The sequence below is a fragment of the Pangasianodon hypophthalmus genome, chromosome 25, assembly GCF_027358585.1.
Source record: "Pangasianodon hypophthalmus isolate fPanHyp1 chromosome 25, fPanHyp1.pri, whole genome shotgun sequence".
Classification (NCBI taxonomy): domain Eukaryota; kingdom Metazoa; phylum Chordata; class Actinopteri; order Siluriformes; family Pangasiidae; genus Pangasianodon; species Pangasianodon hypophthalmus.
The window spans coordinates 12,832,297-12,857,001 of record NC_069734.1 but is presented as its reverse complement, the minus strand read 5'-3'; the positions used below and the strand labels follow the sequence as shown (position 1 = coordinate 12,857,001).

The following is a 24,705-nucleotide window of genomic DNA, read 5'->3' as shown; positions in this document are numbered from 1 at the left end:
TTATGCTCTCTACTTCCTGAAACACCAATCAAGCGCTAAGAAACACTGTTTGGGAGATTCATCAGTTTTGAACAAGGATATTGGTCATTATGTATGTAACCATGGCTCTATGAATTTAAGATAACACCCAAGCAACACCTGGATATATTCTTGTTCATCTATAGGCCATGGTGATGACATCTACCACCTAGTGGACCAGCCTCTGCTTAGACAAGGAAGCCTGTCGTGATGTTCCTATGTGACATATGGTCTGTTTGTCAGAGGAACAGATGGCCATCGTCCAGTCTAAATAGGAATAGGAAATGTCTGCATGCTCACCTTCATGGAACACCGCAAGGACAATCTATTGATTTACAAAATCAATATTACCTCAGACACAAGGTCACTCCAGAGTCATCTGTCCCCTGATGTTTGCAGGGTGAGCTTAATTCCAGAGAATGTAGTCCCCTTTACTTTTTGCAGAAGAGATTTCTAACTTTGTGAATAAATGAAAATCTTTATTCAAATAAAAGCAGTAATGAAGCATAATGTTTTCAGGATTTGGTAGCAGAGGCAGATGCAAGTGCAGAAATCTATTTTATTGAAACTCACAAGACTAAAGAACATGAAACAAAACAAACAAAACAAGAACTAGATGTGCATGGTAAGGACATGAACACAACGTGGGTTAAGTGGCATTCATCAACAACTACAAATGACAAAAGCTAGACAATGAGACACACAGAATCCAGACCTTAAATAGTGGTACTAATTAGGTGAAAGAGGACACAGGTGCAGGTGATCAGTGATGCATGTAACTTGGTCATGTGATGTGTTGGGGCTAATGGGAAGTGTAGTTCTGATATGATAACCTCTTAGAACCCCCCTTAACACATGGCTCGTGAAGCACGCTTTGCAGTTCAGAGGCGGTCCTGGACAACCAAGCAAAATGTCTCCTTGCTGTTGGAGGTCCTTAGGCCGACAAGGTCCGTGGGGAGTGATGCCTTTAGCAGAGCAGGCGGGAGACACAACGTCCTCCAATAAGCAGTGAGGCCTCCAGTGAGGCCAACAGTTGCTGTTGATCAGTGAAGCATGTGACTTGTGTGTGACTTTTCATGTGATGTGCTGGGGCTGATGGGTAGTGTAGTTCTGTGCCGTATTTGGCGCTACCATGTCAGAAGTGGAAAAACACATTGAATCCAGTCAAGTCACATTGAACCCTGAGCACATAAACCTTACAATATATTTATATCTTAAGCTACAATTAACACCCATGTGTGAAACCTTTGGGATACTTTTGGCTGAGATTGTCCTGTTGATCATGCTCTGATTATTGACTGCACCTTTTTTTCTGTTCAGCCCTCATTCAGTTTGGTGTACCAAACTCACCAATGTACTTCGTGAGGTTTTCCCATTTCCCGTGTACACCTGTGAGTGTTGTTTTCTCTGTGTGAGACTCCTATGCTGGTCACATATTCATTCTCTCTAGTCTAGTCTGTGGGTAAGTTTTTTTAAAACTTATGTGAAATCTAATATATCTGCTCCATTAATAATGGTCTACAGGTGTATCTGGAAATTTGACTACAGGTTGGAACTAGCGATATCTCTCCAGGAGCCAGGATGACCATATTTGATTTTGATGCTGATTTTTCCCATGATTTTTTCATCTTTTATGCATGATATAGTTGGCCTGATATATAACACACAGCCTGTTACACAATTTCACACTACAATACAGACAAACACAAACACACACACACAGGGCACAGGCAGGAATCGAAACTCCAACCCTGGAGGCTCAAGGCAAACATGCTAATCACTAAGCCACTGTGCCCCCATTCTGTATTCATATGTCAGTAAATTATAAAGTTCAGTGTAACATGCATTATAGCAAAACTCATTATAGAAATCACACATCTTAGAGTCCACTTTTATTCCTGCACATCTGTTGTATCATTCATCTATGCTGAATAAATATTTCCATTATTCATAGTGAAATATTCCAACATCAAAGTTCTAATCAAAAGTTAATATTTTTAAATAATTTATTTTGGAGCTACTGTACTGTAAAACCAGCATCTACTAAATCCTTATTGCATGTTTAAGCACATTAGTGTATACAGTATATTTCATAATAATTACTGTTATCATGGTAGTAATGAAATATGTAGAGACTATACCAAGACTTAAATTCATCACAGTATAATTTCATGTTTATATACAAGACAGAAGAATTCTATACTCATACATCATTCTGCTCAACATATCCAAAAATCAGGAAAGATAATATATCTTAAATATAATAAATTGCTTTAGTTTATAATTAATGCAGAGTTATTATTACATATACAAGAATTATGGTGGTTATAATTATTATGCAGTGTAATAATAATAATAATAATAATAATAATAATAATAATAATTTCGAGTAAGCTATGCTTCATGTTTGGCTCCATGGGAAAGTGAGTTGTTCAGCAACTATATTTTAATGTGCCCCGGACTCTTTTGACCAAACTCCATACAAGCTTTAAACCTGTTGAGTGCAGGTGAAAACTGACCATCTGTTTTCTCACTTGGAACAAAATCTTTCCTCTTGGGTGGATGGACTAACCAAATCACAGAGCTCCAGATCTAAATCAAGTCAAATCAAATCAAAAGCAGGTCTGGTCTTAAATATGCCCAATGACTTCACTTTGTCTGGGCTGGGGGATGTGAAGCAATCACCAAGGCTAAATATGCTACTCTGTATATATGATAGTACATTCCTCACTACGTAATGATCTGTACCAAAATCAATCACCTGTTTATCATTGTCCCTGTAGAATCAGCAATAGTAACAGATTAACCTGTGGTCAAGCTGAGCAGTTGATCTTAAAATTTTGGATATTATAATGACACATATTATTGCACAGTAATAGAGCAGTACTAATAAATATGAACAAACATTTAACTATGCATTATGTATACTAGTTGGCATTTTATTTTAAGCATGCAGAGGATGCCACATAGCAATCTGTTTGCGTGGGTTGTCCAGCATCTGTTGCCAGTGTTGGAGGCCAGTGCCTGAGAACTGGAGCCCAAGCTGACAGCGCCCAAGTGGGAGCAGTGTGCCAGGGCTCGCCTGGTTCAGCACCTCCAGGTCTAAGCTGGACTTGGTCAGTAGCTCTCTGGGGAGCTCCAGCATCATCATCTCATTCCACACCGGATTGATTTTGTGCTTGACGCGTCGTGTCTGCTTCTTCTTTAGTTTGGTGCTCTGGTGCTTCAGAGTCAGCTTCACTGATAGGTCTGAGAAACAAGAAGTTCTGTTATGTAGAAGACAAAAAAAATCTGAAATAGCTTCTGGAGAAAAAAGCTGTGTGAGCAATTGGACTTGTGTCTGGAATAACTTTTTTGATTTTTTTAAAATTGATTTTTACATATTGCTACTGGATAGATTAGATAAGGAAAAAATCTACACATTTGAGATGTCACAATCCCAAAACCCATGAAAAAACATACATTTTAAAATCAAGTGTTGTAGTATGGTATTAGGCAACCAGAACAGCTTCAGTGTGTCTTGGCATAAATTCTACAAATCTTTGGGACTGTACCGGAGAGATGAACACTGTTCTTCCAAAAGATATTCCTTCAGTTGGTGTTTTCACAATAGTGGTGGAGAATGCTGTTTCCCATAAGTGTTCAATTGGGTTGAGATCTGGAGATATATTATATAATTTTGATGCTCAAACCATTCCATGAGTTTTTATGACCAATGTATAGGGGCGGTGTCATCCTAGAAGACACCACTCCCATCGTAGGATAAAGGTGATCAGTCTGTAACAGCCCAGATGGGGGCTGTGTCTTCAGCTAGGCCATCTTTGGCCACCAGACAGACCCACCTCTCCTCTCTGGAGAGATCTGATGGAGACCAAAGGCGATGTTGGGGTTTCTAGCTGCAGTGCTCTCTTGCCTTTGAGCAGCAACTGTCCCGGTTCTAAGGTGGCCTATGAAATTTCCCTGCTCTCAGAACATGTCCTCACTTGGGCCACTGGTTCATGGCAGATATGCATGGTGCCTTTGACCACCCATTCTGTGGAGGGGAGATTGATCCATGCCTCCTTTGCAGGGGAAAAGACCGGTGGCTGACTATGCCATTGAGTTCTGTGCTCTGGCCGCTAAGAGTGGCTGGAATCCAGCTCCATTAATGGTGGCCTTCCACCAGGGCCTAAGTGGGGAACTCAAGGACAAATTGGCCCCTCGCGACCCCTCTTCATCGCTCGAGGACCTAATCTAGCTGTCTCTCAAGCTGGACAACTGGCTGTGGGAGTGCTGTGGATGCTGGGAAGTTGAGCACCCCAATGGCCTCAGGCCTGTCTCCCTGTCCCTGATACCTCTCCATCCCATCTAGATCTTTTAGATGCATGTGTTCAGCCCACGCAATTGGGGCACACCTACCTATCTCTCCGGGATTGGAAGACCTGCATGCAAGAAGGCCAGTGTTTGTACTGTCGTCAGTCAGGACATTTGTGCCCAAACGGTCCTTAGTTATTGGGAAAAGCCAAGAAATTTTATTGATCCTGCCCTGGCCAGAAGCTTAAGCTACCTCTTGTTCTCCTGGAGCATCTGCTACAGTTATCAGCTATTGACAGGCAGTCTCTTGACCTTGGGCTGGTCTTCCAACAGACCCGACCCCTTACGCTCCAGATTGGGCAGCATTTTGAGCTGATCGCCCTGTTCCATAATAGTACCCCTGATCTGCAGTTGGTTCTGAGTTTCCCCTGGCTGCAGTGCCACAACCCCCATGTGGACTGACTGTAGCAGTCTGGGGATCTCAGTTTCAGAGCACCTGTCTTAAGGTAACCCCCATGCCAGGGCTTCCTCTGAGCTCCCTTTTGTGGTGGCTGCCTGTCATGTCTGCACTCGCAACACGGATTCCAGGACAAAACCCTTTGCCCACCCCTTCGCTTTCATGGTCCCACCTCTCCCTAGATTTTGCCATGGTCAACCGGTTCTCTGAGGCCTGCAAATTCGTTGCACTACCCAAGTTCCTGTCGGTCAAGGAGACAGCAAGACTACAGCTGCAGCATGTAGGACTGCCCTCAGATGTGGTATTGGACTGAGGTGCCTAGTTTTTTTGCTAGTTCTGGAGGGCTTTTTACCAGCTGCTAGGGGCATCAGCCAGTCTGTCATTGTGCAAAGGTCCATTGACCCATTTCAATTGCCAGTTTTGGTATACTCCCCCATGTTCCTGGAGCAGGAGGCTGATGTAGGGGTCCCAATGGCAGAGCATGTTGTGTGGCACTGCCGCCTGGCATAGTGAAAAGCCTGAAATGCCATTTGGGCTGCCTCCATGACCCAGAAACGGGCCGTTGATGGGAGACAGAGGCCCAGGCCCTCCTCCTGGCCTGGCAACAGGTCTGGCTCTCTGCCAAAGACCTGCCCTTCCATATGGAGTCCCAGAAGCTCTATGCACATCAACCCAGCATTTCATGTGTCCCTCCTGAAGCTTGTGCTATGCAGCACCCATGCCCGAGACCTAATGTAACAGCCCAGTCTGGGGCTGCATTTTCGGCTAGGCTGGCAAAAGACTTGGCTGATATTTTGGTCCTTCCTCTGTGCCGGGTTTACCTCACCTTCTCAACCTAGCTCCCTCTTGTTTTTTTCTTTTTTAATGAGCCCCTCTGGGGTTTGGTTTTGTTCACCTTTTATCGTGCTCGCTTCTCAGCTGGGTGGTCTTTAATGTGTTCATTTCTTCTGTTCGTTCTCCTTACTTCCTCTGCACTTTGGTTCTCTCAATAACGTATTGTTTGCTGGCTCACTCAGTTTGCTCTGGTCAGACAAACACAGAGGCCTGATGACCTTCCCAAGTGGGCCCTTAGGGGTTTCTAATCTCTGAAACTGTAGATGAGCTCTTCCTCACTTCATTGGTTCTGCTCACCTAAGTGTTGCTAATCCTTGCTGCAGTTGTTTCTATCTTTTTCCTAAAATACATAAAGAAAACAATCCTGGACATCCCATTTTTCATGTTTCATATTCATATCATATTTTCCAATCCATTTGTTAAAGTGTCCTAATACTTTCTACAAACCCTTGAATGCTGTACAAGATGTTACTGTATGGAACAGAGTTACTGAGCAGCATTCAATTAGACTATACAGTGACTAATATTACCTATAGTGTCTTTAATTTTTTCAGACTGCAGTCCTCGTGCCTTCATCACTACCACCCCCAGCCTGTTTGCTGCAGGCAGGTAGCTTAGCGACAGCAAAAGCTCCCCCGTTGAATGCACTTCCATCTGAGAGGTGAAAGAAAGAAATGTAAAATGTAAAATACAGTAGATACCTCTCAGAGTTTTTAATTAAAAGATTACCAGACATATAGACAAATGAACCAGAAATTTAACCTGTTCAGGATGAACACGTAAAAATGTGCAAGAAAACTTATCATCTAAAAAATGTATCTATGACTCATGGTGGAAGTAGCATGCTTAGTCACTCATTTTACTAATGATGTAACTATCGATTAGAGAACTGCAAAGATTTTAGAAAAAAAAAAATTATCTACCTTTTTGTATTATAAAATTCCCCAGACTCAAAATGTGTCACAACACACTAAACTAAGCAAGGACTTTATGGAGGGAAAATATTGGATTCGGTCCATGTTGGATAACCCCATGCAGGGAAGCATGCAGGCACTCTGACTCATCCAAGAGAAAAATAAGCATGTAGAGTGTAGAGAGAGTATGAAAAGCATCTCAGAATGTACAAAACATGGAAAATGTTGTTTTTCCAATCTTCAAGTGTCCAGTTTCAGTGAACCTGTGCCCACTGATGATTTTATGCTTTGCATTGTGGCCAAATGGTTGGCTGGTTGGATAATTGCATGAATGAGCATTGGTACAGGTGTTCCTATTAAAGTGGCCAGTGGGTGTATAAAATGAGCTCTAGACATGGCAGACACACTTTTATTCATTTTGGTTATCTGCTTTAAGGTGTTTGATTTCTTTTATCATGTTGCTTATTTGAAATACGGATTTTTTAAATTTTAGACCTCTTTTCTTATATCATTTCAGCACGTTCTTTGCAGCACCTCCCCTTTTAGTGTGGGACTTTTTGAGTTGTTTGGCACTATGTGACTCTTTATCCAGTGCCTTAGAGCTGGACCCACTTTTGTCTTAGAATGGGAACATGTCTATATTTATAAATAAGGCTTTAATTACATCTGACTACAGTTAAACCTGACTGAGTTTTAAATAAAAATCTAGATATCAGTATAGTTCATATAACATTTACAATTTACTACCTGATTTGAGCCTTAAATGGCTTTATAAAAAAAAGACAATGAGCACACTTCTACAGGTCCATAAACATGTGGACATTGACAAATGACAAAGTTGAAATAATGAAATAATAAATGCTGAAAAAATGAGCTCAAAGTGCTGATTTTCAGCTTTAATTTGAGGGTATTTACATTCAAATCGGATAAATATATAGGAATAGGAATTACAACAGTTTTTCTACACATAGGTTAAAGTCTGGTGATTGATTTGGCCAGTCTAAAACCTTCCACTTTTTTCCCCTGATGAGGTCCTTATTGTGTTGGTAGTGTGTTTTTGGTCATTGTCTTGCTTGCATGATGACATTCCTCCCAATTAGATTAGAGTTTCTCTGTAAATTAGCAGACAGATTGCTTCTGTAGACTTCTGAATTCAGACTTCTGTAAACTTTTGCAGAGGTTAATCTTGGTTCCACAACTTTTGTGGCTCATCTCTGTATTTATTTGCGAATTCCAATCTGGCCTTCTGATTCTTACTGCTGATGAGTGGTATGGCCTCTATATTTCTGCTCTCAAAGTCTTCTTTGAACGGTGGATTGTGATACCTTCACCACTGCCCTGTGGAGGTTGTTCATAATGTCACTGACTCTTGTTTTTGGATTTTTCTTCACAGTTTTCTCAATGGTTTTGTCAACAACTGTTGTTGTTTTACTTGGCCAACATGTTTGCTATCTGGTTGTTAGTATACTAGTAGTTTCTTTCTTTTTTAGGACATTCCAAATTGTATTGGCTATGCCCAATGGCTCTGATTGATTTTCCCTCTTTTCTCAGCTCCAAAATGGGTTGCTTTTCTCCCATGTACAGCTCTCTTATCTTCATGTTGGTTTATCCTTTTTAACCACAAATGCAGTCTTCACAGGCAAAACCCAGGGCTCAAACCAAGAGTAGCCATTCAGAGCTATTAATTGTTTAAACAATCAATCTAACAGGGTACACCTGGACAACAAAAACACCTGTCAGTCATATGTTCCAATATTTTTGGTAACACATCAATAAATATCAGGAATTGAAAGCTGAAATTCTGATCAATTGTCTCAAACCCAAACCCAAATGTCTTCAGTGTATAGCAAAAACAAAAGAATTGGCCTTGACATTCCAATACTTTTTGGAGGGCACTGCAGATATGAATTTATAGCACTGACATTTTCCTTGACGTATCTGTTTACTCCCACACCATACCCAGTGTTCCCAGGATAGTCTGGATAAAACGTGTCTAGGATAAAATGGTCACTGAAGATGAATGAATAAATATTTGTTTACAGGCCAATATTCTCTTATGTTGACAGCTGTGGCAACAAAATTGGAAATGGTTTCAGTGAAATTGAGTGAATCTTATTCATAGCAGAGGGATCATATTAGCATAATAACATTACCACAATAATAACACTTCTGTAATAAGACTGCTTTATAGCAGATATAGAGGCAAGCGTTTACATTAATGAAAATAGTCATGACTCAAACTCTACCAGCATCCAAATTTATAAAATGCAACCTACGTATCTCTCTCTCCCTCTCTCTCTGTCTGCCTTTGATTCTGTCTCATAAGGACTGTCTCTGTATATTCAAAAACAACCGCCTGGTGATATTGTTGTCACTAAGGAAATATGAATCATCTCACACCATGGGTTGAAAAAGAGCCAGCTCAGTATTACTGTGTATGCATGCCTCTGAGTATTACTGTGTAGACGAGATCTGATATTTTGCCTCCACTTTCCCATCTGTTCAAGTGTCTGTAACTGTGTGTGCAACATCTTAGTGTATTAACAAATAAATTATTTAGAGTGGTGCTCTTAGAGCCAAGCGGAAACTGCGTCATGTATAGCGTCACACACTCACAGACACGTACAATCTTCACCTTCAGACACCCTTGAACAACTGCCCAGTCCATCTCTCCCATTCTATTGCTCTGTAAATCTTCTCAGTAGTACTGAATATTATAACATTAAATTAAATGAGCACTTTTATTGAATGAGAATTATTTGTAGTATTATGAATACAGTTATGCATGAAAACATAATATTTTATATAGTATATAATTGTACACATTACATCATGAAAAATAAGCATTGTTTAAATAATAGTGTGATTTAGATGAAAAACAATAATTAGAATTTTTTCAGAATTTGCTGTGTGTGTGTTTGTGTGTGTGTGTGTGTGTGTGTGTGTGTGTGTGTGTGTGTGTGTGTGTGTGTCTGTGCGTACACACTAGAACAGAATCTCCTTTGGGATATGTGATGACGCAGATAGAGATCTCTTGCCCTACCCATCACCAATCTACCAGACAGCAGTGTATGCGTGTGTGTGTGTGTATGTGTGTGTGCATGTGTGTATGCGTGTGTGTGTTGGGGTACTCATATACTGAAACATATTCTAAAGCATATCTAAATCTAGTTATAGACACCGGGAAGGTGTCAGAAAAAGACTCTGTGTAGTGCATCTTAACATGGACTGAAGTATACCTGTTTTCTTTTTTCTTCTTATATTAGACAGTTGGGATTGCCTAACATGATATATCAGAAGTGTTAATTAATATATTCAACATTAATTGGTGTGCACTGACATAATAGTGACGTTCATGCAACCCATTAAAATGACCTGTGCTGTGTGTGTGATGCTGTGCAATGTTATTTAGATTCAGACCTAGAATTTCAGCGTGACACACAAGCTGATATATTCATCTCTCAGACACTCATGCTCTTTTACGAAACTCTCTAAAGGTCACTCACACACACACACACACACAGTACCCTTGAGGCATAACTCACGCATTTTGAGTTTTTACTTTGTTGGCTTTTAAACAAATGCTAAGTGTCAGTATTGGGGAATATGTCTTACATGTGTACACCCACACAGAGTATTTTATATTCACCAGTGTAACATTTTGACTGGAAAATCTGTCACCTGTGTTCACTTGTATAAGATGATTTAAGCAATATCTTTCACCTGTAAACACTTGTATAATGCTTTTAGATTAATATCTGTCATCAGTGATCACCAATGGAAGGTTTAAGAGTAATATCTGTCATCTGTGATCACCAGTATAAAGTTGTTAAGAGTAATATCTATCATAGGTGATCACCAGCATAAAGTTGTTAGAGTAACGTCTGTCATCTGTGATCACCAGCATAAAGTTGTTAGAGTAACATTATTAAGGTTATTAAAGTAACAGCTGTCATTGGTTATCACCAGTATAAGGATTTTAGAGTAATCATGAAAATAAGGCATTTAGAGTACTATCTCTCATCAGTGATCACCTGTATAAAGTTTAACAGTAATCTTTGTCATCCATGATCACCAGTATAATGTTTTTGAGTAATATCTGTCATTTGTGATCACCAGTATAAAGTTGTTAGAATAATATTTTTCATTGGTGATCACCAATATAAGGCTTTAAGAGTGATTACCTGTCATTAGTGATCACCAGTATAAGGTTTTTAGAGTAATATCTGCCATGAAGTATCTCCAGTAAACTTGTTTTAGTGAACTATCTGTGAGGTTTTTTTTTTAAATTAATATTTGTCATTGGTCACCCATTTTTCACCTATCTAAGGCTTTTATATCACACACACACACATCTATCTATCTATCTATCTATCTATATAAACACACACACTCACACACGTTTATGTATATATCACATCCATATAAGGTGTTCAGAGAAATGTATTTCCCCTGTGGACACCTGTATAAAATGTTTGGGGTTATATTTCTTATCTATGTTTATTTATATAAGGTAATTAGAGTAATATCTGTCACCTGAGTTCACCTGTATAAAAGATATAGAGTAATATCAGTTAGCTGTGTTTACCAGTATATGATGTTTTTAATTAATTTCGGTCACCTGTGGTCACCTATGTTTAAAATAGGTGTTTAAAATAGGTGTTTAAAATAGGTGTTTAAAATAATATGTGCCAGTTGCCTGTATAAGTAGCTTTTCTCACACATGCTTACCAGTATAAGATGTTTTGTGTAATATCTGTCACCTGTGTTCACTTTTGTAAGATGTTAGAGTATCAAGTCTCACATTTGGTCACTTGGATAAGGTGTTATAGGTAACAGCTGTCATTTGTATTCACCTGTATGAGGTGATTTGTGTAATATATCTCTCTGATGTTCACCTGTAAGATGTTAGATGCATCCTGTTAGATGCTGCACAGACTGAAGCCATGAGACGTTTGAAAATAAAAAGTTTATGTGTGTATGTGTGTGTGTGCAGGTCAGACAATAAATAAGGATTAAAATCTGATTTTATTTTTTCCTATTTGACATTTTTTCATACTTATACATTACCTTTATACAGTCAGGTCCATAAATATTGGGACAGTGACACAGTTTTGGGAATTTTGCCTCTGTACACCACCACAGTGGATTTGAAATGAAGCAGTCAAGATGTGATTGAAGCGTAGACTTTCAGCTTTAATTCAAGGGGTTTAACAAAAATATTGCATTAACCGTTTAGGAATTACAGCCATTTTTTACATAGTTCCTCCATTTTCACAGGCTCAAAAGTAATGGGACAAACTAATATAATCATAAATATTAGGATTATTTTTATTACTTGGAGGTAAATCCTTTGCAGTCAATGACTGTCTGAAGTCTGGACCCCATGGACATCACCAAATGCTGAGTTTCCTCCCTTGAGATGATTTGCCAGGTCTTTACTGCAGCCATCTTCAGTTGCTGCTTGTTTGTGGGTCTTTCCGCCTTCAGATTTGTCTTCAGTAAGTGAAAAGCAGCTCAGTTGGGTTGAGGTCAGGTGACTGACTCGGCCATTTAAGAACATTTAATTTCCAAGCTCTTGGGCTGCTTTCATAGTATGTTTTGGGTTGTTATCCATCTGTACTGTGAAGCGCTGTCCTATCAGTTTTGCAGCATTTGACTGAATCTGAGCAGAAAGTATAGCTCTGTACACTTCAGAATTCATCCTGCTACTTCTATCAACAGTCACATTATCAATAAACACCAGTGACCCAGTTCCATTGGCAGCCAAATATGCCCATGCCATAACACTGCCTCCACATGTTTGACAGATGATGTGGTATGCTTTGGATCATGAGCCCTTCCTTTCCTTCTCCATACTTTTCTCTTCCCATCATTCTGGTACAAGTTAATCTTGCATCAGAACTGGTCAGGTTTTTTTTAGAGGTTTTTTTTTAGCAAAGTCTAATCTGGCCTTTGTGTTCTTGAGTGTTACCAGCGGTTTGCATCTTGAGGTAAACGTCTGTATTTACATTCATGAAGGTGGCTCTTGATTGTAGACTTTGACAATGATAGGCCTACCTCCTCCACAGTGTTCCTGACTTGGCTAGATGTTGTGAAGGGGTTGTTCTTCAATAAGAAAAGAATTCTGCAATCATCCACTTTAGTTGTTTTCTGTGGTCTCCCAGGCCTTTTGGTGTTGCGGAGCTCGCCAGTGCATTCCTTCTTTTTAAGAATGTACCAAAATGTTGATTTGGCCCTCCTAAAGTTTCTGCTATCTTTCTGATAGGTCTGTTTTGGTTTTTCAGCCTAATGATGGCCTCCTTCACTTGCATCAACACTTCTTTGGACGGCATATTGAGAGTTCCCATGAACAGCTACCAAATGCAAATTCAACACTTGGAATCAGCTCCAGACCTTTTATCTCCTTAATTTATCATGATATAAGGAGGAAACAGGCCACAGCTGGCCATGAAACTGCTTATCATTCAATTGTCCCATTACTTTTGAGCCTGTGCAAATGGAGGGACTCTGTAAAAAATGGCTGTAATTCCTAAACGGTTAATGCAATATTTTTGTTAAACCCCTTGAATTAAAGCTGAAAGTCTACGCTTCAGTCACATCTTGACTGCTTCATTTCAAATCCACTGTGGTCGTGTACAGAGGCAAAATTCCCAAAACTGTGTCACTGTCCCAATATTTATGGACCTGACTGTATATTATATGCATAATATTCACTCACTGTTCACTTGGAACACCTGTACACTTTCTCATTTAAATGAGCAGGTGTATAGGTGTTCCTAATAAAGTGCCCAGTGAGTGTATATGATTTTTTAACATGATGTTTCATGTTTCTTTGAGAAATTGAGCTAGACATTTGGGTATTGTTTCACTTTTAGTAAAAATTGAAATTCAAATACAATACAGGTTAAGGTAATATATCTCACCTGTTTTGGTGGCTGCAAGTTGACCCAGCAGTCGGCATCTGACATCATGCCCACATCCGCCAGTTTGAACCTCACAGTGCCCAGAGTGGTATTCCGGGAGAACCGGTCGCAGATGTGTAAGGTCAGTGCCACCTCTCCCTCCATGCTCTCTGTGCTTTCTGTACTACAGCTACTGGGCAGGGAGAACACCATAGCCTCGCCCCACTGCACTCTTGATGCTAGCTTGCGTACTGCTGTCTGTGCAAGCCTCTGTTCCCCAAATACACTCACACACCCTGACACATAGCCCTCATTGCCAGACTCCATGCTTACTTGCTCCGCTGGAGAGAGGAAAAAAGAAGAAGAAGGAGGAGAAGAAGACGACATTGTTTTTAGTGTTGATTTAGTGAGCTCTTTCCTGCTCTGGAAATTGTCTTTAACAGATTAAAAGAATAATCAGAATGTTGCCTCAAGGTGTATACTAATGACTGTAGCCTCATAATGGTAAACTCTCAATCACTTTCCATTTAGGAATGCCTTCAGAGGTAAAATCTTTTAATAATGACTACAAAAGTAGTTCAGATATAATTTTGCAAAATTTTCAAAAATATTGTATGCCTGTGGGCCTCTAAATGTGTTTGAAAGGATTAAAAAACATGGATTGAAAGGATTAAAAACCCTGATCTGATACAAAAATAAAAAACAATTAAGATGCAAAAACAGGAGCAATTGAAAATGGCAGGGTATCACATCAGGGTTAAAGTGCAAATTTACATCTTAATTTTTCCCACAGCATGGATGAATCATTCATTAATCAATCCTCTGACCCCTATATGATAGTTATATCTAACCATCTGGCCATGCATCGTTTTAAAGACCGTTCTAATTGAGCTAGCAATATCTATCTATTAAGCCACATTTGCATCTTCTGTAATTTTAATCACTTTTTCCATCCTTAATGTTCTTTAATAAAGAAGAAGATTTAATGAGCATGCTCCAGTCATTCCATTATTAAGTCTTAACCTTTAGTCTGGTGATGATTTAAGTATGTGTGTATCTCTGTGAACTTTTCAACAGTGTCTGCACTGCAAAACATTTTCCATTCATTGCTGAAGACTAAATTCTGGTTGCAGTCTAGCAGATGAGTAGATTGCATTTAGAGTCGTGCATGTTTGTGAGAGTGTGAGCAAATGCACATCAGTGTGAACAGGTTTATGTAGAAATACAGTATGGGCTTCATTGTCATGGTGGGTATGGGGGGAGTAAATGGGTTTCTACATGTGTGTAGGTCTGCAATGTTATATGCTGTATGGTGGTGCAAAGCATATACACATATACCTCGACTAATGCTTTTAGTCCAGCTTACAGAATGATGAGTCAATAGGTCAATAATGAAAACCTTCATTACAGCTGCTGATTGTTGCTTTAGGGCTTGTATTGACACCTAGACCAGCTACTAATTTATCCACTAGAGACCCTTTCTAGACATTTTTGGCTCTGTTTCCCAGTCTCAGTAGCAAGATGTTTTTGTCAACTCTTACATAGGGATTCATAGGGATATGCTATAATAATATTTTATTCCTGAACTTTCTACCCACAGAAACCAAACCAAACATTAGATTTGAAACTCTTTGTGTCATATTAACAACACTTTTCCTAGTCTTATTTAAACTGCAGTTACAGTAGTGGTCCAAAAGTCTGAGAGCTCTAGTGAAAATGCTTCTGTTTGGCATTCCTTTTCAATATAACACAAATGTTTTCATTACAAATGATATTATCAGCAATAATTTGTGAAAAGTAGAATCTTGGAAATATTTACATGAATTTCAGAATTTCTTAGTATTTGGATTGTCCCCTTTTTTGCTTTAATGACAGTGTGCACTTAAGTTGACACAGCCTCCGCAAGTCTGTGTAAAACCTGATGATCCATGTTAGATCAAATCCACTGGCGTGTCGTCTGAACACGTGCTTCAATAGTAGGAATAAGACTCACAGAAGATCTGACCTTTTGTACAAAGTAGTTACATGGTCAATATCACAAATTTGCTTAAATTGATATAGTGACCTAGTAATTGTGAAGAACTTGAATACTGAATAGTCAAGATGTTGCACATTTCCTTTTTTGTGTTAGAATTTTCAAAATTTTACAACTTCCTGTTTATTTCTAGGTTTAAATTATTAAAAAAAAAAAAAAGCCAATGTGGTCTCAGAATTTTGGACCTCACTGTAGATCCAAGCTGACATTGTTTATACGTTTATATGTTTTGCAATTTTATCCCATGAACATGCTTGAACATGTATGTCGATAACTATAATATGCCACAAAAAAAAAAGGATTCCTGGTACGTAGTTATTTTTGTGTGTGTGTGTGTGTGTGTGTGTGTGTGTGTGTGTTTTGTTACCCTCTATGATGGTGATGTGCAGCTCTCGGCTCTCTGCGTGCAGGCGAAGGGAGAAATGCAGTTTAGGGTGCAGCACAGAGCTGCTGCTTGGAATTGCACTGGACTGCTCGACAGCACAGGGTGTCTCATCTGTGGAATCTGAGAGAAATCCACACACACACATGATTGATAATGTATGAATTTTCATCTTGGAAGTGCAAGCTCAGGAATACATACTGACATCACAGGCTTATCCCAACTTATCCCAAAAGGCTGATTCAAGAATGATTAGCTTTCACTGTGGGCAAAGATAAAGTTAAATAGCTAAAGATAAAGCAGGTTATAGTTTTTCTCTTTTTTTTCTAACTAATCTCTATTAGTGTATGACTGATTACCATGGAAACTTATTTTGGCCTGCTTTCCTGTACTGAGAAAAAAATCTTGAAAAACTTACCTATAATGGAGGTCTAAGGGCAGTTGTTATGTCAGTCAATAAATGCAACGTAACAATGTCAATAAACGAAACGTATTTTTGTACAATGCTTTCATGAATGATTCATTTGTAAATTATGGGTGCTACAGTGGTGAGTCTGTGTAGTGTTTCTGTGGTGTGTCTGTGTAGTGTTTATGTTCTCCCCATGTCTGTGTGTGTCCTGTGTTTTCCTCCAACCTCCCAAAAACATGCCAGTAGGTAGCTTGGCTACTATAAATTGCCCCTAGGTGTGAATGTGTGTACATGCTACCCTGCGATGGACTGGCGTCTCATTCAGGGTGTCTTCCTGCCTTGCACCCAGTGTTCCTGGGATAGGTTTATTGATTGTAGCTTTGAAATTCTCTAGTCTTGTATTTTTGTATTGATAACATGTATTGATGGAATTCAATATCTACCCTTACACTTTTATTCATAGTGAGCTTGAAGTAATCAGGTTATTCACTCAGTACTGGGAAAATTCTTGTCTGTGGAAATTGCCCAGACATGACAAATGCAGTAGATAGAAATAAGGCTGAAAAAATCGTATACTATTCCTTTAATGTTAAAGGTTGGCTAAGTGTTATTATACTGTGATATCACCCAGTGCCATGTATGAGCGGATAAAGGACAGGCATGATGTGAAGCTTTCACCAGTAATATCCTTCATCATTTATCTAAGATAGTTATATTGTTAGCATTATGCAACAGTATATGATGATGTCACAAAAAAAGATGATATTCACTTTTCATTAGAGAAGTTTTTACCTTGCCGTGGGAGAGCAGTGACCTCCTTATCTTCCTCCACTCCTGGATCACAGCCGTCAGGCTTAGCGGGAGCTTTCTCAGAGGTCACAGCATTTTCACTGTAGTTCATAACCTCAGGTGATGTGACGGATGGTTTAGGTTTGTAGATCTTGGGGAACTTCAGCTGCGTCTGGGGCTGAATAGGCTCTGTAGATTTCTGCACACTGAACTGAATTATAACCAAATGAAAAGAAAAGCAAGCAAAAAAGATAATACTTTATGTAGGTATTTTAGGTAGGAAAATCATTAAAAAATAATTGAACATAGAGAATACTGTGATTTATGCGATTTAATCAGGATTAAGATTCTTCATAGTTCCATCACTTCAAGACCAAGCATTAAGTGTGTAAAGGTTTATTCCAACAAGAAACTCCATTTTAAGAACATGATAGACACATTGTAATAAACTCAAATACTACACAAAGCAATGAAAAGCTTCTCCTCAGCTTAAACAGGTTTAAAAAGGAGTTTGTAAAGGGCAGTGTTGTAATGAAATGCTGATGCAGTACACACATCGATAGCTTAAGGTAATGAATTTACATTTTTATAATCCACACCAAATCCATATCCACCTGCAATAACAAATGCAGACTCTCTCTTTCCCCTTGTCTCTCAGATCCATGCCTCTGTTTTTAGAAAATAATTTTCAGGACATTTTCCATGTGTTTTATAAATATCATAATCTCATCATTTATTTCTCAATTCACATCATATCAAATGATTTGTTATTATGTGCAATGTGAAGAAAATACACAAAATTATGCAATCTCAGTGACCTAAAAGCCTTATTTTACACTTTTCAGGCACCTCACTAATATTCCCAGGACTATCCATTTTATCTATTTTCTCATTTTGCCTGGAAAATTAATCTAAAAAATGTAATCTCATTTTCCATTTTGAGATCCCAATAAACTATTCAACTGTTAATCTTTTTAATGCACTAATCTTTTGGCTCTTTAGAGCAAATGTCACAGAGAAACCATTTTTCATTCCATAAAAAAACCTAAAGAACCTCGGTCCATGATTCTTTAACTATATTTTGTTTTTGGCACAATAAATTCAATAAACATTTTCTACATAATTATAACATCTATAATTTATTTTATCTCTATTTGGCACCAACAGAAATGATTAAAGATGCATTTGTTTGTTTGGATGGTTAATGGTTCTGGATTTCTTAAAGGGCTCTATGAGGAATCTTTTCTGAAGAGAAAGCCATCTGTCATAGAACACTGACAAACTATATGGAAAAATTTAAAGAATGTCAGTAATGTTCAGGACTTGTTCTTGATTTTATCAGATCTCTTCGTTACATAGAGGCAGGCCAGTGAATTATTTACACCCTACTAAAGAATTCTCTGTTCTTCCTCTCTCTTCATCTCCCTGTGAATACATATTCATATTCAACGTCCGTCCCAAAGACCATTTGTGACTGTTGGATGGGAATGAATATTCATGACTACACACTATTATGTCCACGTTACAAAGGGACTGAAATCATTAAATCTGTGTGTGTGTATGTACGTGACTGGAAACATGCGCACACAGGCCTTGCCTGTGCATATGTGAGTATGAGTCGTGACTATACATTGACAGTCTCAACACTAAGACAAACTCAGAAATAGCACCTAGATCAAATTAGTGGTGCGTGTGTGAGTGTAGGTGGCAAGGTGTGTGATGATTGCATATGAACGCAGATTTATAAGGTATGAGTAAGTACTGAGCAAGAATGTATGTGTGGAGGAGGTTTAGGGATGATTTCTGCAGCAGTGGAGAGGTGTGAGGTAGGGGATGTAACACAGATTGACTAATTGTTGTAGCACCAGTTGACTAATTCAAGGCAAGGCCAGGCCAGGTTGTCTAATTATAGACTCATCTGATTCATATTCACATACACATACATATTCATATTCACACACACACACACACACACAGACAGGTGCAATGGCTTGCCAAAGGGTATAATCTCAAACAGTGAATTGACTTCTTGATTAGGGAACCAATTATTTTTTGAATAATTGGGCTCCTGGAAGAACAAATTAATAATCTAGAAAAATATGCAAGATTTATTCCCAAAGCAGCTCCTGTGCCTGAGATTTTTGAAAAGCAGGATGATCCAACATAATTGGCTAGGGTTTGTTAATTGTGACCGGCTTCAAGAGTCTCAAATCAAGCAGTAAAATACAGTCAACTCCATAATTATTGACATCTTTCAAGAAAATGAACAAAATAGATTTTAAAAAATAAATGCACAATGATTGAAATTTTCCACACAAAAAATATGAAGAATGCTTGTCTGTTGTCTAACAAATATTACTCTTATAACAATAGCAGAGTCATCAAAGTATTTTTTTCAATTGCTCTCAGTCTCCAGAAACTGTTATCGTCTGACCAAATATGAGGTTGCACACCTGTTAAATTCATTTCTAGTTCATCATATTACCACTGGGGGAAAACCAATGAGCCTTCAACACAATAGAGACCAGATGTTGTTGACCTGCACAAGTCAGATAATGCCACCTCTGTAACAATAGCTGTTTAGAAATGTTCCAAGAAAAAGCCTGTCCTGAGAACAAAACACAAAATGCAGCACCTGAACTTCACCAAGGATTTTTCAGTCAACACAGAAATGATTGCAGGAACAGCTTCAAATGTTATGCATAAAGGAATGCTCAAAGATCCTTTTACATGTATCTCCAACCTTCTTAGCTATTAGACGAAGAGGTTTAGTGTTGATGGTTTGATATTGGTATGATATTTAATATGGATCAATGTGTTTACTAAAAAATGACAAGTTTTAAGTAAAAAAAAAAAAAAAAAAAAAAAAACTTTTTCTTATAAGTTTAGCACTAATACTATGATATACCATCGTTTTTCTGTCAACAAACCATGCTTAGACTTTGTGCACAACTGAATCCTACAACAGGGTGTTTCCCTATCAAGGTAGAACCCCTTTAGGTATCTAAAGACCCTTAATTAAACTAAAAAAACATTGAGAAAGAGTGTTTTATTTGTGCACATCCAAAGCCAATTCAGTTGGAACAGAGGGAAACCTCTCCACAGGAGAAAAACAGCTGTGAACAGAGAGAAATTACTAGAAAAGATAGAGAGAAACCAGCATATGCCTCAGGGTAACGACAAAGCATCTTATGTTCCTTGGACCTTTGATGTAGAGCCAGATGATATTTTCAGTACTGTCTGAAACAATAATAGCTTCTTCTATTTACAGCCTCCATTACAGCAAACAGCCAACTCTGTCTGTGGAGACCAGCAGTCAGAAATCTATAAATAGCAAGCATCATTCTGTAATGAAGCCAATGCATGCTTTTAATAGATCTAATTACTATAGAGTCACAGGAAATTCAACACTGCAAACATTTCATTAAGAATCAATTAGCTGGTCTGAAAATAATCCTGTCTCAGTGATGTCTTCTTTCAACTATGTGGAGTGCAAGTGATGGAGAGCTCACTGAGTCATCCAGTGAAAGGTTATTAGAAGTGCAGTTGATCAGAGAAAGCACTGATTAATCTGAGCAGCTCATAGAGTTTGAGTTACAAGATTTTGAAACTGAGTGATTTGTTCTACTGACTTATCCAACCAGATGTGTGTTTGTATTTAGCTCCTCAGTGTGTCCTGTTAAGTCTGTGAAAAGCTTATCTGGCCAATACACCTAATTCTGCACATTCATGTGTTGAGTGAATGTGGTTATACTTCTGTTTATATAAGCATGTTCTCATGTACTGTATAGTTATACTCCTTACCTGTGTGAGTGTGTGCAAGATGCTGGCTTTTGCTCTCTCAGAGTCGGCGCTGTCATCCCTCTCAGACTTGCTCTTCTTGCAGTTCTTGCAGAGCAGAGACAGGCCACAGAGTGTGAGCGCTCCGGACACAGTTCCCAGGGTCGCTCCAAGAACTGCTGCCACTGAAACAAACATCCTTCAGCTTTGATCTACCAAAAAATGAGGCAAGAAAAAAAAGACAAGAAGAGGAAGGATGTCTCCTTTTTAATCCTGCGCTTTCATAATGAGAGTAGAAAGAGAAAAAATGATTAATGTTAGAGGAGAGAAGAGAGACGCAAGGACAGAGGGGATGATGGAGCACCACGTGTGCATGTAAGTGTGTGTGATGCACCGTCTGCTGTATGATGTGTGCTCAGCCAAGCAGATGGTAGCAGAGAGCGAGAACAGAGAGAGAGAGAAGGAGAGAAACGGGGGAGGTGGGAAAGAGGGAGGGCTTTGAACACTGACGAGCCATACTCCATAAAGATGAGTCTGTCACTGACACTCCCACGGCCTCAATATATGACTGTGTGTGTGTGTGTGTGTGTGTGTGTGTGTGTGTGTGTGTCTGCACATCCATGAGTGCGTGCACATTGACGTCAGAGCTCTGTGAAATCACCTTCACGGAGTCCCATCTCTCCAGATCCTTTTCATTGCAGGGAAACCTTGAATACATTTCTCTGCAAGGACAAAAAAATTTATACACACTATGCAATATAAAACTGATCATTTATATATATTAAAAAAATCAACTTGTTTCTATAAAATATAATTGTTCTTTTAATCATACATGTCCATGGTTTTAGTTTTTAGTTTTCCTTGTCTGATCTTTAAAATAATGAAAACCTCATTACTAAATACTATGTTCTCTCCACAAAAGACTCTAAGTATTCTAGAGACACGCCATGTTGCCATGGAAACAACCCCTTGCCCCATCCATTTTCAGTGTGCCTCGTTTGAGTTAAAAAACTGAAGCTTATATCTCAGGTCAAACAATCATGAAAATGACAGAGACAAAATCACCGAATATGACATGCAGATCTGGCATCAGACAGTGGTACTAAATACGGCAGGTGAGACAGCAGCATTAAATAGCATTCAGATCAAACCATAGTACTGAATATGATGCTTAGATCAGACAGCAGCACTGAAAATGACTCTCAGATCAGACAGCAGCACTGAAAATGACTCTCAGATCAGACAGCAGCACTGAAAATGACTCTCAGATCAGACAGCAGCACTGAATTGCAGAATCAGCACAGAGACATAAACTGAAACAGCAGTGTTAAATATCATGTTCACATCTAAGCTCAGACTCGGCACTCAAAATGACACTCAGATCAGACAGCAGCATTTAATATGAACCTCAGACCTGAGATCAGACAGCAGCACTGAATTCCTCAGAGGTAAGGCTTGACCTACTTATGTTGCACGGGCTTGGTTGTTCTCATTCAGTCACCCTGTAATGCAAAGTCTATACACAAGTACACATTATGAAACACAAACCAGTTCTGATGTGCACACATAAGGTGGGAATCCTGGAACCAGCATAGAATGAACTCCACCTTTTCTCTTAGGACTCTAACTGACACAGTGCAATCATTTAAAATAGTAGACTTCATTCGGCTGGGCTTCCTATAGATTAATGAAACAAATGTCCAGCTACTAACATTCAGCTACAGGAGCTCTGTATGAGCCACTGATGTATAGCATGTGTATAGCAACATGTCATAAAAATTAGTGACCACAGCAAAGAGCAAACATTGTTCTCTGCTGCCCCCCTGAGGACAGAAAAACAAGCAAAAGCCTCACATCCTTATAGCATATTTGCATCATATATAGTTTGATTTTAATTCAAGTAAACCCTGAAACCTGTGATAGACAGGCTACCACCTGTGATGAATCCTTGGTAAAATGTTATTCATTGGGGGTAGAGCTTTCTCTTACAAAGCCCCACAGTTATGGAACAGCCTTCCTCTTAGTGTCCGGGGCTCAGACACAGTCTCAGTGTTTAAGTCTAGGCTGAAAACATACTTGTTTAGTCAAGCCTTTTGTGAATAGTTTTTTCTTAGGTACAGGGGCAGGTCTGGAGGGTTTCACAGGCATAGAGTGTTGTGGTGAACTGGGATGTTTGGATGCTGTCGCCCCCCCACTCTCACACGTTCACTCAGGTTTGTCGATGGTGGAGTGGCTGGCTGCTTTATGTCCCAGGGTGCCCTCATGTCTGTGTTAGCTTCTGGCTCTCCTTTTTAGTTATGCTGTCATAGCTAGTCTTGCATAGTAGTCCCTGCTTGCACTCTGCATGCAAAGTACATTTTGCTTAACCATTAGAGGACAAAAGCTCACCTAACAATCTCTTCCTTTCTCTCCATCTCTTTCTCTCTCCCTGTCGAGCTACACATGTTACTTCTGAGATGCCAGAGATGCCAGTGATCCTGACCCCTTCTGCTCCTCCTCGCTGCCTGACCCATCCTGATGCCCTACTTCTGGTTGGAGTTCTCATCGGTTGAGTTCGCTCGCTGCTGCTGGGGGTGGCCCCATATGGATGGCCTGAAGAACTATTTGGATTGCTGGGGATGGTGCCACCTGGGGGCTGTGGAGATGGCTTGGGGATCACATATGGGGAGCTGTAATGTAATGGCTTGGGACTGCGATTGCTGTAGTAGCTTTGGGGCTGCAGTTGCTACAAGCACCTTCATACTCAGGACTCCATCAGTGGACAGTGGATAGATTTTAACCAACCAGACTTCTTGCGAAAACTGTGATGAATTTATTGGTTGCACAATTGCACTATTTGTCCTTATAGTACACAATAATAGAAGGGATTTATTTATAATTGCACTATCCGTTGCACCCAGATGAGGATGGGTTCCCTTTTGAGCCTGGTTCCTCTCAAGGTTTCTTCCTCATATTGTCTCAGGGAGTTTTTCCTTGCCACCGTTGCCTCTGGCTTGCTCATTAGGGATAAATTCACATATTTACAATATATTTTTGTGAATCCATTTATTTCTGTAAAGCTGCTTTGTGACACTGTCCATTGTTAAAAGTGCTATACAAATATAATTGAAATGAATTGAATTGAATTCATATTATATTGCAAGGTATAAATAAATAAATAAATAAATAAATAAATAAATAAATAAATAAATAAATAACTTTTACTGCATAGGTTCTGTCCTGAAGCTGGACTTAAGTTCCTGCACATCAGCAATGAGTGCACAGGTATTTCATTCATGTTAAATACTGGAATTTTTCATATATTTACATTTTCAAAAGCAAAAAATACACATGTAAAAAATATAATTTATGATTAAATATATTTCCTGAAAATGATATTATATGTAAGTACTTACACAGAATAACACTTTATTGATCCCAAGGGGAAATTAGAGAATCCTCTCCTTTTCTGCAACTGAGCCCCAAATGATGGTCTACTGGATGTGTAGTGCACTTTACAGTTTCTAAAACACTATCATGTGTATACCTTATGTTTAGAGCATTTATACTTACTGGCCACTTTAATAAGAACACCTGCTCATTTATGCAATTATCCAATCAACCAATCATGTGGCAGTAAAATAATAGCTAATATAACTCTTTTAAATCAACTTTTATTAAATCATATACAAGATTAATACAAATCTATACATCTCACAACATATGTTAACAAACCAACAAAACAATAAAAAATACAACTGTGCCGGGGTTAAATTACAATTTACAATACAATTTTTTTGTTTCTAATGCCATTAAAAGCAGATCTATACTGCTTAACCTTGTTTATAAACTGTTCAAAAGTTGGCTTAGCTTTAGTCCATTTTCTCACATGAATATGATACTTCCCAAG

General features: G+C 38.9%; 1 protein-coding gene across 1 annotated transcript; it reads right to left on the bottom strand.

The window, feature by feature from the left end:
• Positions 1 to 533: 533 nt before the first annotated feature.
• On the bottom strand, positions 534 to 21,348 carry syt13 (synaptotagmin XIII). Its single transcript, XM_026946691.3, has 6 exons — positions 20,841 to 21,348; positions 17,040 to 17,247; positions 15,824 to 15,961; positions 13,443 to 13,762; positions 6,133 to 6,256; positions 534 to 3,267 (listed from the first exon to the last, which is right to left on the bottom strand). Exons 1-6 carry the CDS (start codon positions 21,012 to 21,014, stop codon positions 2,963 to 2,965), a joined length of 1,269 nt encoding a protein of 422 aa, XP_026802492.1. The 5' UTR covers positions 21,015 to 21,348; the 3' UTR covers positions 534 to 2,962.
• Positions 21,349 to 24,705: the final 3,357 nt, after the last annotated feature.